General features: G+C 39.9%; 1 protein-coding gene across 4 annotated transcripts in view; it reads right to left on the reverse strand.

Moving 5' to 3' along the window:
- Positions 1–859: 859 nt before the first annotated feature.
- BANP (BTG3 associated nuclear protein) overlaps positions 860–14,494 on the reverse strand; it is a 135,913-nt gene continuing 122,278 nt past the window's right edge. For 3 of the 4 annotated variants that reach the window (XM_051629556.1, XM_051629557.1, XM_051629558.1), the window contains 2 exons: positions 4,858–5,001; positions 860–1,650 (listed from right to left, as the gene is read on the reverse strand). In XM_051629556.1, coding sequence (XP_051485516.1) covers positions 1,579–1,650; positions 4,858–5,001 — 216 coding nt within the window. In that variant the 3' untranslated portion in view covers positions 860–1,578. Of the gene's footprint in view, positions 1,651–4,857; positions 5,002–13,433; positions 13,567–14,494 lie in introns of those variants that run through there. The other variant, XR_007890598.1, reaches the window with a different exon arrangement.

Below are 14,494 nucleotides of genomic sequence, written 5' to 3' on the forward strand. Positions count from 1 at the left end.
AAGGAGCTGTGGTTCAGTCTGCATCCTGCTTATGCGTCAAGAAGCATCCTAAAGAGAAGTAGGAATTGACATAAAGTGTAACACTTACCAGGGACACCATTCCCAGAAACTGGGTGTGCTTAACCCTGCCTTTCATTTAAAAAAAAAAATGATCCTGAATTCAACCACATTGGATTTATGGCTGTGCCCCCTTCACTAACATATTAAGTGGATTATGAGCCATATATTGACAAACACTAGCAAGTCAGCTGAAAAACAAACACAAAGCAACACCTCCCCAGGACACAACTGAATTTTTCTAAATTGTGCACTATGAAGATAACCAAGTTGTAACAATCATGAATCCTTTCCACTCCAGCTTAGCAAAAATGAAAATGCAGCTTTCGTGAAATCAACATTGAATTTTCCGTAAGTTTCAGTGGAGAGAGGATTTCACTCTGCTGTTGCAGGTTGGAAAACAAGAGAGGTATCAGACTTTTGCAGCCCAGCTTTTTATGGATGGATCCCAAAGTGAGGTATTGCCAGAACTGCCCGGACAAAGGAGGCAGGATTAACTAAATGGGAGAGAGCTCAAAGGAATCATTGACATTTAAAAAAAAAACTATTTGAAACATTCATTGTATAAAATAGGATTTTCAGACTCAGAAGTTAACTATCACTTTTTTTTTCCCCCACTGGAAACTTAGATAATGACATGTTCTAATATTGATATCTTCATTATAGATTTAATCTTGCTTCTCAGTTTGACAGCAGAGTTTGCCAGATGGGCTCTGTCTTCAAATACTCCACAGCTACACTCGTCCAGCCCAATCAAACCGTATTCATTCCTAAGGCAGAGAGCAACTTAAGAGCTGCACTATTCATAAATACACATTTATTTTTAATTAGAAATGCATAATTACAGCATTTTAAAGCATTTTCCCCTAGAAAAGTAGTTAAGCAACAGTACAAACAAAATTATTAGTCTCCTGCAAATACATTTTTCATTACACTGAACAGAAAACACCAGCAAAAGGCTAATACTTGCAGTTATGGGATTTTCTTTTTTTAAATATTTTAAATTTTTGTTATAAACACCATAGCAAATAAAAAAAAAGCTGTTTAAACAGTGAAAAATATTTGAGCTCTTGATCTTCTATAGGTGGTAAAGCAAGTATTGCAAAGCAGCAATACACTCCCCTAAGGTATCTGCAGACATTCAGGTGGCGCGTTTCACAGAAGAAATGAAACAGATGAAACACTAATTTAGTCTCAGGGTTTGGTTCATTAGATTTCTTTCCTTCTTACTGACAGATTGGGGTTTTTTCAGCTTTAAGTGTAAGGGCAGGCTATTTATTTTTTTCTGAAGGCCAGCTCCTCAGTTGGTGCAGTGATGCAGCTCCAATTTAAGTAAGTGGGTCTGATTTATTCCTGGTGAGGACACCCAACTCATGAGAACTCTGCTGTTTGCAGGAGATGCTAGAGGTGTGACCATTTGTCTAACAGGCATTGCCATTCTCCTGTTGTTGAAGACTGCAGCACTTAACTGCTGACTGGGGTTCCCTGGCATCCCAGCTGACACAGCTTTCCATGATCCTCTTATTGAATTTGGATTGCTCCGTGTTCTATCTGCATTTCGGGCTGGATTGCTGATTGAAGGGTGTCAGTGCCCTGCAAAAGGAAATGGGAAATCAGTACATCAAAACAAAGGAGCTTTCCACTGGTGTAGCCAAGGGAACGTGAACGTATTTTGTTAAGATACACTTCTCATAGATACCGGTGCAAAATCTGTACGGGTATCAGCTCTAGAAGAGGGATGAAATGTCAATACACTTACAAAGGCACCAAAAGTAACATCAAGAGTCCACATGAAGACTAGACTAGCACCCTTCTGGCTGGAAAGAGAAGGCTGAAATAATGAATCACGATAAGGATCTATGAAAGAATGAGTGGCACGAAGAGAGTGAACAGAAGACAATTATTCCCCCTGTCTTTCCAAGGAAGAGTCAGCTCTGCAAAGAAACAAAATAAAACCCTTGTCTGGCACACGTGCTGCAGCTGTGGAAGGAGTTGTCCCAGCATGATGCACATACTGACAGCTTGGGGGTAGGAGCTGAACAGTGTTATGGAAGGAAAGTCCACCAAGGACAATCATGGAAAAGACAGTAGGAAGTCCCGGAGTGACAGAACTGCTGCAGTTAAGGGGAATAAAGTTAACTGTTTGCCCTGTGCTTGGAATTTCCCCAGCTGATGCAGGATATGGTTTAATAGTGGATATTGTACCCTCTTCAGTCTTTCTCTATTTTGTGTAAAATTAGAACAGTGCTACTATAGTCAACTTTTTCTCAAACTGAGTTCGTCCCAAAGGCCTGATTCTACTCCCTTTCCAAGCAAAACCTGTCCTCTGTGAAAGTATTTCAAGTAAACATAATTGACTTCAGCTTCCAAAAGAAGTCTCCTTAAAAATTAAAGTGCTGCCTACCAGTAGTCTGACAGTGCTGTGAAAGGATAATCCCACAGCAAACTGCCTTTTTAGCCAAGTTAGCTGGAGTAAGGAAAACCAGATTATGAAAGAAACCCTATCTTTAGAGCTATAAGATGAATAGTATTTAAGAACAGCTGTACTGGCTTGGCTAAAATCCATCACACCCAATAAGCCTTCCCCTGATAGCAGCCAGTGTCACAAGCATAGAGAAACTGCAAGAAAAGGGCAAGCTTTTAATGATCTTTTCCTGTACACTCCCACAGATTCCAGAGATCTGCCCTTGATGGATTTCCCCTCCATAAATTCATCTAATAGATGCTCAATGTAACACCTTGGATACAGAATTATTTCTGTGGCAGTACTTCTGTTATCAAAGGTCTTACTCCAAGTCCTGCTTTATGCTCTGAGCCTACCATCTGCCAGACAATCCACAAAGACTCAAGGGTAGATTTCCCATCCTTTAGGTTTTACTACACAGTCACAACTTATTTTTTCAAATAAAATTACAGCAGGTTCAAAATTATAAAGCACTGCTCCAAAATTAAGGTTTTGTTGCCAGATTATTTCACCTCTCTGCTTTGTTGCTGGTAATTGCAGACAGCGACAAGATTTTGTTTTACCTGTTCAACTGCATAGATAATTTGGTGATTACTAAAATTTTTCATAAGTTAGTGCCAAAGGGGTGGGTAAGTCTGTCAGGTTGCTAAATTTGATAGCAGGGAAATTGTCAAGTGCCCATCAAAGTTTTCTTTCCTATTAGAGAAAAACTGTCTTGAAGGAATATAATTACCAAATAACAGCAGCAACACTGAATATTTATCCGACATTCAGACCAGAAGCAGAAGACTGCATAAAGGGTTAGAAGCCCACTTTAGACTTGGAGTTGTGTTTTTTTTCCAAATCTAAGAAAATTTACCACTGCCATATGAATTTGAGCACAGAATTAATCCAAAGTCTTCGTCATCACCACATTCTGCATTTCTACATTTTGCAAGACATGAAAACAAGCCATCAGTACTTGAGGATTTGTAAGAAATAAGGCATGATCCCTGTAGCAACACTCGTATTGCCCAGCCCACCATTCCAAGTGACTATGAATAAAACACTGAGAAGCTTCGTGGAGGGACAAAACAAGCAAAGAGGGAGCAATGACTCTTAAGGGCTCGTCCACACGGGAAGACGAGTGCACAGAAAACTAGAGTGTCATCTGACAGTACAACATGCTCACGTGCCGGGCAGGCTGATCTTTTTTGGCAGGGAGCATAATTTTTCTGAAAAACACTTTGTAGCATCCTGGTGGGGCACCAGCATGGAGCAACTAAGAGAGTTTATCTGACCTCCCAACCAGCTCCAGCAGAAAGCACTTGGGCAAGAGGAGATGCAGCTCCATCTCCAGCCTAAGGCCTTCTTTGCCCCTGGAATAATTAATGTGCTCTAACTTCATCTGTCAAACCCACCTGCAGATTCCCTTGCCCATAGAAGAAGCACTGAGCACTTGAGTTTTGTGCGTGCAACGTCTGGATATGATTCCCTTCATGTTTTTTTAAAATTGGCTTTTTATTGCCCCCCCCCGAGAGACTCAACATCCAAATGTTTGTACCCAGATCAGAATTCTCTGCACAACTGGGTCTGTAGCAGACAAAATTCCACTCTAATGCTGGCTGCGAAGGATACCATTATATTTTGGCTAGGAAGCAAGTTTATTTTTCACAACCACTTGGCATTCTCAAGAAAAGCAGCCCACTCCGGTGGGGTTCGTGGAGGAATGTGAAACCATCTTCAGGAAAATTGACAACAGTTTTGAGTCAATGTTCTTGTGCTCTTAACAGTCACAGCTTCAAGCTGATGAGAAACTTTTTCTAGGCTCTGAGACCTGGCTGTTCAAACTGATTTAAAAAGGAAAAAAAAAGTAAATCAAATTCCTCCACTGTAACCGAGAGGAGCAAGTGTTCACTTAAAATTGCTAACATTGCGACTCCTGCGGGATATCCAGGCTGTTGATCAAAATAGCTGGAAAACTGCTGTTGTCAGAAAGGGAATAACATTTTGAAGAGAAACCTCAGTCTGAAAAATACTTTCTGGACAGATTCCAAGCAAGTTTTTTTGCTCTGTCCTCTAACTTGTCTCTCAGCCTTCAAGGATTCAGAAAAACAATGAGGACCAAAATAGCTATTCTCTTGAGGCACTGAGCAAGAATATAGGAGCAGGAATAGTCATAGACCATTTATACCTTTAACAAAATTATGTTTCTTATTACAGATTGGCTTTTTAACTGGTTTGGAAACAGGATCATCCACTCATTGGGGCTGCAGTATTTGTGGATAGCTACATAGTTCAACCGACAGATGTTTCAATCAAGTACAATCAAATGGCAAAGAGATTTGTATACATACTTGATTAGTCGCAGAGTGGTCTGTCACTGGTGTCAGCTGCACATACTGGACTTGGATGTCACTCCCTTGGAGCGGGGATCCATCCACACCCCCTGAGGCAGGCTCAGCAGAAGCTACAGCTATCAGCTGAGCACCCTGCAACACCTGCAGGGAAAGCAAGGGAGAAAGCAGCTTGGAAACAACCACAAATGCATTATGAACCATCTAACTTAAACCAGATGCAAAACCAGAGACCATTAAAAAGAAACACAAGAAAACTTGTCCATCAGTAACAGTTGCTTTCAATCCTCTGGGCTTCCAAGAGGACATGGTACACATGTGGAAAGATTCCCATCCTGGATGCTCACTGCATTTTGCCTTACAAGATTCCTAGTTCTGTTAATGATTATTGCAAAGACCAAGTGGGGCAGACTGAGCAGGTTACACCACAAGTGTGATAATGTCACTGGCACACGATAGCCCTGAGTAATGCTACATAAACAGACACAGACCCAAGGTACTCCTTGCAGCCAAAGGCATTCAGTTTTGACAATTAATTACAGTAATGTTTATATTCCTATTGTATATGAAGGTGTAGATTTAAGAATTGCTGCTAAATAATGTTTACTCTAAATACATCTGCATGGTGATTGGTGAAGGCTACAGGTCTCCTATAGGCTTCAAAATCAGTTTGATCCATCTAAAAGTGCTTGCTTAAAAACATTCTTATGATTAGACTGATTTTCATTTACTTCTTGAAACACAAATTGGAATAAAACACATGTATGTAAACAACGGCAAGTCCCCAGTCTAATTTTTTACATTCAGCTAAAATACACAAATTCCGTTTTAATTTCTTTGTGCCATGAATGATGCATTTTTAAACTACAGTATTTGAACTACAGAGAACAAAAGACATCTTTCAAATGAAGGGAAGTGAACAAAGAACAAAAATAACATTCCCAACAAAGGTTTTTCTTAACAAAGTATGATTTCTCAGCTGATCTGCGGGTGGGTGGCCATGGAGGAGTGGGTAGACTAGAATTTCTCTAGGGAGTGTGGGAGGCAAAAAGAGGTGACCTCCATAAATGACCTTTGGGGGTGTTGTCAGGATTTTATAGGGATCTTGGGTGTTCTGAGATACAGTCAGCACCAAACTGCAAAAGGATGGTACGTTTTGTTTTTATAGGAGTAAGCAAAATTCTGTGTTCCTACAGTATTTATTTTGGAACTAGACAATATCAAGTGTCAGAGCCACATCAGTCTGTCCTACTGATTACCTGCATTTTTTTTTTTTCACTTATTTCTGACCTATAAAACTCAGAACAACTGTGAGCAACTGAACAAGCCCATCAGTCTCACATTCCAACTGCTGTACAACAAAGCCTAAAACTTCTAACAGTACCAGTTCCCCTGGGTTATGTATACTGTCAACTGCACATCTTCCAGCACACTTCAAGAGAAGTCCCTTTTATAGCTCATATTCTGGAGAAGACCATGTAACTCTGTAATATGTTATCTTACACCATAACTATTAGATTCCTAGTGAAAATCTATCTTTACAATCCTGACTACAAAAAACCAACAAAAACAACCCAGCAATAGTTATATTTTTTGCAAAGAAATTAATTTATTTTTGCTGTCAAAATTTCACTTGCTCTCATGGTTTGCCACCAATGGTGATGTGTTCTTCCTGCTGTGTCTTCCTTCCAGGTAAGTTATTTGTAACTAGGCTTCATTAACAAATAAAAGGGAAACATTTTTCTAGGATGTAATGATGAAGCTGAGCTCGTTTTCACACAGGTAAATCAGACAACATGGCAGCACAAGCAGGGTTTGACAAACCCAGTTATTTATGACTTTCCACTGACAAGGCTACAGATTGATTGCTGCTTCTCCACTCCCCCCAAACAGCCAGATTAAAAACAACTCAGAACTTAAATGTGCTGTAACCCCAATTCAAGACTACAGAACATGAACTGTGCCTGGTTTCCAGTTGCTTGGTTTGAAAAAAGATTGATAAAATGGAGAGCTAAGACATCAAACATTACTGAAATCACAATTACTATAGTTTTTCCTTCTTTGCCATGTCCTGTTGGTGCAGACCCAAGACACGCTTCAGTATTAAACAACAGATGGTGAATGGCCAAGCAAGACAGATTCCTTCCCTCTAGTGTTATCCCAGACCCTTTGGGTTTTGTAAACCAGGTGATTGGCTCTAAATTTAATGTCGCACTGATGTGTTTATTCTCTAGTTATTGCCTTCTTCACATTTTTCCCTATAGCTACAAAACATCAGAATTAGAAACCATATCTTGCTCACAGGAACACCCAAAGGAGGGAAGTGCAGCGACAGAGCAAAGCAGAGACATTCTGTTGAGAGTGCAGTCCTGAAACACTGAAGAACTTTCTGCTGCTTGATTGACATTATTATAAATTTATTTTATTTTTGTCTTAGCTTAAAAATACACTAAAAGTTTGCTATGCTTTAGAACTATGACTGATATCACCCTTTCTGCTTCTCACAAACAGCACTATGGACACACATTTTGCTCAGAAAAAGCCCGACTTGGGCAAATAGAGTGCCAGGTTTGGATATGGTCCTCGGATTCTGCTTGCCTTTGCACACCTCTTCCTTCCACAGTGTTCCCAAATCCACCTGTTAACATAATGACAGGTATCTCCATGTCCTTTAACATCAGGGAGAAGGGTCCCAGGGGAAGAAATTATCTCAAAATACATGTTGCTACGAAGACAGATACAATCGTAATAAAGGAGAGAGTCCACAGAGTGGATTCAGGTGGATTGAATAGATCCTTTCATCAGTACGACCCAGAGAAAACCAGGATTTAACTTCAGCCCTGTAAATTCATTCAGCCTCACCTAATAGTTTTATGATCTGTAAATGTCACAAGTTTTATATGAAACTATAGCAAGGCTGCAAAAATTAAAGACATAATGGGATTAACGGCTTTACATAACACAGCATCCACAGAGGAGCTGGGCAGCAGAGCCTTTTGCAAGCAGGGCAGGGGCAAGTACATGGCTTTTCTTTGGCTGCTCACTTGACTTCCAGACCAATAGTTACATTTTGAAATTCTTATCTGCCCTTCACCCTAAAATAAAGGAATTGTACCAAAAAAAGCCCCAACAATCCATCCCAAAATTTAACTTTTCTTCCTAGTTCCACTGGGCTTCTCTAACATCCTGCCTCACTGGTCCAAAACAGGTAACAGAATGTGGTTCCCCTATAAAACAATAAACTTTACTTCTAACAAAGCTGATTAATTCATGCTCTAAACATCCCCAGAACAAGAAGCTTGGTCACCCTCACTTAGGCACAAAAGCACAGGAATGTGGGACATGGAACATTGCTCAGGCTCACTCAGGCTACTGAGAGTTCAAGTGAATGCTGAAAACAATCCTAAAAAAGGCTGCCTTGAAAATTAACAAGCAGAGCAAAGAATGAGTTTGTGAAATAATCCAGTGGCGTATTCAGAAAAAGCACATTGGGTCATCTATTACTGTCTGCTGTCAGTGGTAAAAACTTGTCTTGACAGTGACAAGATCTTTAGGTCTCGTGGAGCCAGAGCCCACTCTTGACATTATTGCACAATTATTTCCACTGCAAGAGGAAGCAACTGCACAGCTGGAACAGAGCAGCTCACTCCCTTCTTCTGTTCTTCCAGCTTGCAGTTACAACCACAGCTACATGCTTTTCCCAAATAGAAAAATGAGTGGAAAATGTTTATCAAGAAAAATCAGAATAGTTGAGGAAATGTCTGCAAGATACTTGAGAATCTCTTTGAGACACATGCATTTGAGAATGCTTTCAAGTTAGTCATACTCTCAAGCACATTTTGTGACTTGGCCTGACCTTTGCAAGCCTTCATGTCCCAGACCTTGATGGCTCAAAGATGACACATTGTATGGTGAGCCTGGTGAGAACAACTTGTCTACATTAAAAAAGAAAGCATGAAAAGAGCCCCTTTCCTCACTATCCCCATCACCTTCCAGACAGAAACAGAAATGCATTCCTATTAGTTCTTATTTTAGATGGTCCTAGAAATACTAGGAGGAAAAGTATTTTGTTCAGAAGTTTAAAATAAACTGGGAACTTTTGACATTGATGGTGAACACAGAACTCTGATGTCTCTGACGAGCCACTGATTTTCACTGAAGCTCTAGAAGCTTTCCTTGAGATACACGAGCTGACAGAATTGATAAAAAGAGGGAAGGGACTGACAGGTCCCCCCTACCCATCCCAGGCATGTTGTGCCCATAGGGATGTTCTCTGTCCCTCCTTATATTAACACAGACCCAGACTCCTGGTCAGAACTGCAGCAGAAGCACAGCCTCCTGCAGCGGTATCCTACTGACACAAACCTTTTGTCTTTCTCTTTGGGTTGTTTTTCTTCCCCTATCTACCTTTTCTTCTCTATCATCCTCTCTTCAAAGTCTTGATGATTTGGGACATGCAAGCTATTGAACCTGAGTATCCTGGATTTCTATTTTTGATCCTTCTTCAGTGAGATGCTTGCCACACAAAACATAGTAACAAGATTAGTAGTAATAATGAAAACCAGCTACTTTCTCTTCTCTCGTCCTTTCCATTTAAAGACCATTTTAGCCCATAACTAATAGTTCCCATTTAACATTCAACTGCCAAGGCAGGAAATACAATTTTTTAAAAAGATTAAAATGTAATAGGTTTTCCTTCAGTTTCTTCCAAAATTATTCAAGCATAGTTTCCAACCATGGTTCAGTTCGTATCACATCCTCTGCTGATTTAAGTTATCACTGAGAATTATTCTTCTAGAAGCCCGTAATTTAAACCTTTTCTCTAGACCCCAGCCTTCAAAAACAGGTAACTGTTTTGAGATAGCTGGAGTCTGTTTACCAAAAAAGCCCATTCCTCAGTCTGGTCCTTGCCAGACTGAACCTTCTAAAACACATTCTTGCTACTGCTGTTGTGAGCTTTTTTATTAATCTAGGCAAGCACATATGTTTGCCTACCTATAAAAAGCTCAACAACAAGACACATTGGGATTTTGGTGTCTTTTTTCCATCATTTCTTCCCATTTCTGCTGCAGGAATGCAATAAAAAGATGATGTTTCTTTAAAAAAATGAGGTTTTGAATCACTGAAAGAGTGACTGTTTATAGAAGGTTTACATCTGAAAATCCTGTAATGCTTCTATCCAGCTCAGCCAGGGGATAGAGTTGGGGTGTTCAGCCTGGAGAAGAGAAGGCTCCCGGGAGAACTTAGAGCACCTTCCAGTGCCTGAAGGGGCTCCAGGAAAGCTGGGGAGGGACTTTTCACCAGAGAGGGCAGTGATAGGACAAGGAGTAACTGTTTTAAACTGAAAGAGGGTCCTGCCCATGAGGGCAGGAAGGCACTGGCACAGGTTGCCCAGGGAGGTTGTGGCTGCCCCATCCCTGGAGGTGTTCAAGGCCAGGTTGGATGAGGCTTGTGCAGCCTGGGCTGGTGGCAGGGAGGTTGGAACCTGATGATCCTTGAGGTGCCTGCCAACCTTCACCATTCCATGATTCTGTAAGTAGCTATTTCAGCAAATCCTGCACAAAAGCAATGAGTTGTGCATAGGAAAAAGGAAAGATCTCAGTGACATGCTCTAGCTAAAGCACTGGTAAAAATGACAGTTTGGACCCAGAAATGTAAGGATGGTTATGGGTTTAGATGATTCCTAGAAAACAAACAAACAAATCAAGAAAAGATGTGCTTACCTTCCCCTTACGCTGTCATTCATCACTGATAGCAAAAGTACCTGAATACATTAAAACAGCAACCACAACTCCTTCAAATGCCAGGAAGCTCTCCTGATAAACATGTTCACTTCAATACAGGAACTCCCTCTAGCTGATTCTTTTCAGTCTTAAAAGTTTACTTCATGGAACCTTAAGACTAAAACTATTCACTGTGTTTAATGCCAACAAAACATTTGTTTACTGGATTTACAGGCTTACAGATCAGCTTCCCTGGGGCAACTAGACTCCATATTTAGGTGCAGAGCTTAAACCTTTTCAGTATCAGAAATAAGTTCCTTGAAAACACCAGAGGCTTAAACTAATCAAGGTCTCCATCTCTTTGGCATTTACTATGGAATCTGGAAGAGGCAATGCAGAATGGCAGAAGAATGGAGCTGTATGGAAAAAGCCAAAATTTTATTCTCTAAGATTATCTTCTGTAGTTCTTCACTTGATGAAACAGAGTGTCTTGGTTTAGTGGTCAGGGTGAACCACAAATCAGAGGGCAGAACTGCTCTCCATTACCCTCCCTTTACACTCCCTAGGGAAGATAAAAGGGGGATAAAGGAAGAGAGAATTAAAGGTTGAAAATTGAAACTGGAACAAATTTACTGTAACACAGGAGAACAGGTCTACAAACTTATATACAGATGGATGCAAAACCTATCTCAATGCTGGCAGCAATAGGTGGGTCAGAGTCCCTTGTGGCAAGGCCACCCCAGGAGAGGAACCATGGCTCCTCACAGCACCCAGATTCTGGAGAGCATGAGGCAAGTGGAAGAACCTCTGAGCAGCAGCAAGGAAGAAAGGGGCAGGAAAAAGGGGCTGAGCTTCTGGTTCTCCTGACTTGTACAGAGTGTGGCAGGAAGAGGGAGGGAATCCTGGCTTCTCTCTGTTCCGACTTTTCCAGGTCCTTCAGGATCCTAAAGACCCTCTTATAGGTGTCAACAATCTGCTGGGTCCACTTAAACCATAACACAGAGCAAGACCCAACACTAGGAAGCACGTCCAGTACGGAGGTTAGTGAAGTATAAAGGGAAGGTCAGTAACGATCTGCTTTATACCCTGAGCTCATTAGGTTCAATTTAACCAAGGCCAACTGCACTGACAAGCTCCTATCTGATGGTGCCTGATGCTAAGTTATTGTGACGATTTCACAGTCCAGTTCCGATGATAATAACTTTAAAGCATTAACAAGATGAAGAGGAGGGGCAGTGAAGGACAGACTGACCTAACTGGTCCGAAGAAGCAGTTGCCTCCGTGTTAAGATCAAGCAGTATTCATTAAAAACCACAGTAACCCCTGAGCTACATTTATCTGTCCCACATGTATTGAAAGTAAGAATGCATATAGCCTGCTGATGTGTTCTCTTTGCAGAGAAATAAATCCACATTCAACCTGTAATTCATCCCAGCAAATACACCGATGACAATACGGACCAGGCATCACTAAATATTGTTACAGACTTTCTGTGCTGTACTTAAAATTAAACAACAAGTATTTGTGATATAATTACAAGACGGTTTTGAGGACAAAGTTTAATCTCCCAATCTTTTCAAAATATTACCAGCAATAAAAGACTGGAAGTTCCTCTTCCAAAAAGATAAGGAAGACAGATGGCTCACAGCGTTGCAGAGAGTATCTGCAGCTTTTCTCTCTCAGTAACTCGTGATGAGAAGCACACAGAGGTGCAAGTGAGCACATGGAAGATGTAACCCATCCTTTAGATCATTTCTTGGCAACCCTTTTCTAAGCAGAAGCCTCCAAATATGAGGCCTCTCTTCTTTAAGCTGCATTTTTATGGCTGCTCTAGGTCCCATTTCTAATGACTAAGGATCACACCAAAGGAAAGGAAAAAGCCAAAATATAGACCACTTAAATTTTTTCCAAAATAATTACATATATTAATTTCTCATTTTCCAAGCTGAACTCGATCATTTCACTATTACCAGCATCACTACATGAGAAAGAAGCCTCTAGGTCATAATATGTCCTCCAATAATGTGTTTCATATCCAGACACCCCAGAATTTCCAAAAGTCACAGATTATTCTATTTTCTTGTTACAAAGGGCTGATCGTTTTCTAGTTAGTCTTACATGGCATAAATTGCAGACCCTTTCACAAAGCTATTTCCATGAAAACCACAGTTGCTTTTCGAAGTATAGCATCTGTTTAGAGGCCATCCCATCTTTATTTGAAATATTTAATTGGCAAAATAGCATGGGGCACTAATATACTGCTCCATCTTCTATGTCTTCTCATTACTTCCTACAGGAAAAAGATTGGGAGGTGAGAGATTTTATCGAATCAAGCAGGCAAACAAACCTTTACCAGTGTAATCAAATAATTCTGGAATATTTGGTCTTAGAGAAATACATTATTAGGCATCTAGCTTTATTAAATGCAGATTGAGTCAATCCTATCTAGTCATCTAGGTCAGGAGTGTAAAAATGACCTGTCACTTTCATTACTTAGCATTTAATTACACTGCCATTTACATATCACTAATTATTCCTTTTCTTTCATACCTTTGATTAAAATACTGAATAGCATTAGTCAAAGATATTTGTGGGAAAACACCAGAAAATACAACTTGGAAGGCCTAAAATTATTTTTGGCAAGACATTAACTTAAGTGCTTTTGAATAAATTTAATTCTGGCTTCAGTCATTTGCTATAGAGCAACATTTTCAAGTGATAGGAACAGCATGTTGGAAATACAAAGCAAATAAGCAAACTGTCAATCAAACTCACAAAAACAAGTCCATTTTTAATAAAATAATGCTGATTCACATTAAGTATGGTAACGTAATTTAATTCTTTACTAATTACCTTCTAAGCACTTCAATATTTATTGAATTAAAACCACACTCCCCAGTGTCGGTGTCCAGGCAACTGATGCCAAGGAAAGATTTGGCTATGAAGTCCCTTTTCCACTTGAGCAAGATATCAGGTTTGAACCAGGCTAAGCAGAGAAGAAAGGAGAAATTAATAAAAATTAAAATAATAATAAATAAAATAAAATAAATAAATAATGAGAGGCTCAGGGGCACTGAAGCAGCAACCAAAGCCAGAGTCTCTGAATCACATGTCCTATTTGCAGTTTCCATCACCTCAAATCAAATTGCTCCACTCACCTGTCCCCAGATATTGCAGGATGTTACAATGAGGGGTTTGCTGAAAATGACACTGCCTAAGCTTTGGTGGCACTGAGGATATATTCCAATTAACATCCCAATATGTTGCTTTTGAAATAAAAGTATGTTTGATCTAAGGCAAGTGGAAGTGATATAAAAAGGATCCACTGCTCTTAAAGATTATCTTATCATTCTAAAGTTAATGATACAGTTTATAAAGCTTTACTTGGAGTCATTCCTTACTCCAACAATAACCTGAACCTAAATTTGCTCTTTATTTAGTACATAAAATGTGTCAATACAAAAATAAACTCAGCACATATAAAAGTCTAATATATAGCAGTTCACAGACAGAGGAACTCTCCCTGCTGTGTATTTCTAAGTGTGCTGAATTGAACCATACAAAATGTGACCTTAAATCTGTCAAAACTTCATTAACTAACACCCCTACAGAGTCATATAACTGAGAGCACCTCCTTTAAATTCCCCAAACTAAAAGGCATGAAGAAGTGAAACTGATTTCAGCTCTACCTAGTGTGGAAAAAATAAGAATAATAATTCCAGAGTGCATTTTTATCAGCAGCATTATTTCCTCACATAACAAATAATAAACCATCTAATTTGCTCTGACTTTGAGCACACACCACAGCACAATCTCCTCTCTAATGTCTACCCTGAGATTCTCTTCATGCGCCTGCACGAAACCAAGAGAAATGCACGAGCACAACGTGCAGCTATTGTGGTTACTTACACAAA

This window comes from Apus apus, chromosome 11, assembly GCF_020740795.1.
Source record: "Apus apus isolate bApuApu2 chromosome 11, bApuApu2.pri.cur, whole genome shotgun sequence".
NCBI classification, from domain to species: Eukaryota; Metazoa; Chordata; class Aves; order Apodiformes; family Apodidae; genus Apus; species Apus apus.